General features: G+C 41.4%; 1 protein-coding gene across 1 annotated transcript; it reads right to left on the bottom strand.

The window, feature by feature from the left end:
- Window positions 1–506: 506 nt before the first annotated feature.
- On the bottom strand, window positions 507–1,608 carry LOC149188449 (uncharacterized). The gene is made up of 2 exons (XM_089413003.1): window positions 979–1,608; window positions 507–723 (listed from the first exon to the last, which is right to left on the bottom strand). The coding sequence occupies exon 1, from the start codon at window positions 1,592–1,594 to the stop codon at window positions 1,037–1,039; it is 558 nt and encodes a 185-aa protein (XP_089269129.1). The 5' UTR covers window positions 1,595–1,608; the 3' UTR covers window positions 507–723; window positions 979–1,036.
- Window positions 1,609–3,560: the final 1,952 nt, after the last annotated feature.

Here is a 3,560-nt window from a genome sequence, read left to right as displayed (position 1 = left end):
TTATTATTATTTAAATATGAAGTAAAATAACTAATTCATCCCTGATATGGCTCTGTAATTCATCTTATTAAAATACCATCACATCATCCCCAGACTGGCTTAGAGTAGTTTATTGTTATTCAAATATGACAAGTAAAATAAATAATTAATCCCTGCCAAGATATGGTTCTATTCTTCATTTTATTAAAATACCATCACATTATCACCAGACAGGCCTAGATTACCTCCTTTCTCTACGTGCAATAGCAAAATAAGATCTGGGCCTAGAGCACCTCCCTTATCTATATGCAATAACAAATTTAATAAGGAATAATACATCTTGATTAAGACAATACAGGTTCCAATTACTTTTAAAAGAAGCAGCATAAAGAAACTACAATGGAGATAGTAAATGAATTATTGTCCATAATCTTCTCTTAATAGAAGAAGCATGCCAAAAGCCCTATCTAATATGTAATTTATGGAAATCTTTCAGCTGCTCTCTGCTTATGAGAGCATAACTACAGAGTTTGGTACAGTGAATACATATTATAGCATCCAGACCACTAACCATGCAATTTCAAAACAATATATTTAAATTTTATCAGAGCAGCGGTTACAATACCTGGATTTCACACAAATAAAAGGTCCTTTATATTTCACAAAGAACAACATTTTTTGCAGAATTGGATGCAATTGCCGTGTCCAACAACAACATGCACAGGGCATGGAAACCCTGAAGACCTGTTTGGGACCATCAGAAAAAACTGAATAATTTCCACATCTGAAACAAACCCAAGCACATGACATTTCTAATTTACAAGCACAAATCCCCTTTAAATGCTGCAATTATCTCAAAAATAATTCAGGACTTCATATTGCAACTACCACCCACCAGTTATTATAGAAAATACTTTTCCCAAAGTAATAAAGCATTAGCCGACTTACCAGAACCAACCAATGCACATAATTTTTTTGTTTTAAAGGGGGGCTTCTTACCAGTAAGTTCGCATAAACCCTAAGCCCAAAAACCCCAGTGATTAACCACCGTGCAGCTTCACTTGAAGGACCCCGCGCTCATATTTCTGCACAAAATTCGAGCGTTCATCTCGTTGACGGTATCAATAAGCCCTCCTAAGTCCATAGTTCCACCGGAGGCCTCGTTCTCCTTGTCTTTCTTCTCCTGGGGTTTAGCCGCTCTACGCTTAAACTCAGTTGCCTTCTCGAAGAAATTCTCATAGATATACTCTGCCGTGTAGCCCTTCTCCTCATCATAGAGCATGATGTGACCGTGCCATTCCCAGACGCGGTAGCCGGGCTCTGGGTCCTCGTGGAACCCCACGCAAACTTGGTGCTCGCTAATGGTGACAGCCTGGCCGGAGTTCGCCTTCAGTTTATCAGTGTCCCCGCTGGATATAATCTGAACGATATTCTTCTCCAGCTTCGCCTCCTCTCTCTCCAATGGGCTCTTGCTCTCGTCCGCGATGATGCAATCATACGAGTTGGATAGGAAGGTATTGGTGTCCAGAAAAGGGCTGCGCATATTTAGCCGACTCATCATGGTGCTCACAACCAGGCTTTCGAAAGAGTTTTTGGTGGAATACTGGTTCGCCATTTTCCCTCCGATGGCTGATATCCACTCTCCAAGACTTCCTTCCGGTGGATATCAATATATAAATTGCAATGGCCAGGCATATGTGGGCTCTCAAGGAATTTAACAGCTTGGGGATTGGAGGAAACCAAAGGGAAAAGGGCGAAAGCAATAAATTTCCTTTGCCTTTATCGCCATCAGAGTATCAGTGTTTATCTTCATGCCTGACAGTTAAACCCCAAAATTAGCATCCTTCAAGTTCATATCCTCTGGCAGCATTTAACAGCTTGGGGATTGGAGGAAACCAAAGGGAAAAGGGCGAAAGCAATAAATTACCAGGAAGCGCAGGCATGGCGCAAGATGCCACGGGCTTGGGACTCTTCTTGACCTTGACGAGACACATACGGCAATTTCCGGCGATAGAGAGGCGGGAATGATAGCAGAAGCGAGGGATAGGCGCGAATGATAGCAAAAGCGAGGGATATCGACCCCCGCTAGGCACCGATAACAAAAATGCCGACCATTCCGCCTGAAGGATGAAGACCATAACAGAAATGATTGAACAATTTCCCGCTGAATGTGGACGCCAGGTGTCAGTCTCAGAAACAAAAGGACGACGAAAGTTTCTTTCAAAGGAAGGCCTATCGGCCTAATAATAATCGATTCCTTTCTACTCGTGTTTTGAATTTCTGGAATTTTTATATAAGAAGTCCCATTTTAACGAAAGCCCACCTAAGGGGGAGTCTCCCTAAGCACACTAGCATTTCCTCAGCTCTTGTTGTTGCTACTTGAAGTCTTTTTGCTGAAGTAAAATGCAGTGGCATAGATTATCTTGTGTTCTATGTCCCCAATCCCAGTTTTCATAAATATTGTTTTTCCATTGTTTGCAGAGTTGGTATCTATGTTCTAACAAGACTGATTTGAACACTTTAAGTCAATGTAGAGTGTTATGTTGGTATCAGAGCTCCCCCTACATAAATAAATCTCACAATCTGGAAGATGCAAGTGGAATTGGAAAACCATCTCGGTAATTGGCTAGTCCTCTGTGCTTTTATTCAAGTTACTCTAATATGTTACCTGGTACAATTATGTTTTGTTCTAGCTCCTTGAATCTCTTGGCTGTATTGACTAAGTTGTTATTTGCAGCATCATGGTAGTTCACTGTGCACTTAATTTGAATTCCTCTTACTTAGGATGCACTCTTTCATTCATTTCATTTGCTTTATTGATACAGCCATATTTGGATTAAATCTCAACCACTTAAAGATTAATATCCAAAACTTACCCTTGATATTGACTGTCCATGGACAACCCAAGAGGGATTCCTTTCTGTGCTAATTGTCTCGAGCAACCCAAGAGGGATTCCTTTCTGTGCTAATTGTCTCGGGTAACCCAAGAGGGATTCCTTGTTGTGGATTCCTTTCTGTGGTAATCTTTGAAATGCATGGCAGCAGATAGCATTTAGGGACAGAGTGCCCAACGCATCCATGAACCAACGAACACTTAACCAACTTGGAATTGCATCTGTGTCCATTGCTGAAGTCAGTTGCAACCTCTATAAGAGTAGCTTCTGACCATGCTCACTTTATCAGTTGCGCTTCCACTTGCGCCTTTAGTTAAAAGAGACACTTCCGCTGAGCCTGCGATAGAACCATTTCAGTGCACCATATAGTGTTACATCCAGTACCGTAGCACTTAATCTAAAGGAACCCTTATCTGCGGTTCATATCTTGGGCCCGCAAAATAGGACCTCGGTATTCTCTATGCCAAGCTCCTCACTATGGTATGTCACCCCCGGTATAAACGAATCAAGGGCGATCTTAGAAGCATACATTTTAGTAGGATAAAGAAATCATGTTTGAAACCACACTTGGGTATGAACTACCACCACTCTACTGACCCCTTGATATTGTACTAGCACTGAAACTACTAGTACTTCCTCCTACTACTGCACCAGGCTGACTACAATTGCTAGAATAATGATTGTACC

Source organism: Pinus tabuliformis, chromosome 3_1, assembly GCF_031772625.1.
Source record: "Pinus tabuliformis cultivar Carrire ecotype Pingquan chromosome 3_1, CPIR1, whole genome shotgun sequence".
Taxonomy (NCBI): domain Eukaryota; kingdom Viridiplantae; phylum Streptophyta; class Pinopsida; order Pinales; family Pinaceae; genus Pinus; species Pinus tabuliformis.
This window is presented reverse-complemented; position numbering and strand designations above follow the sequence as displayed.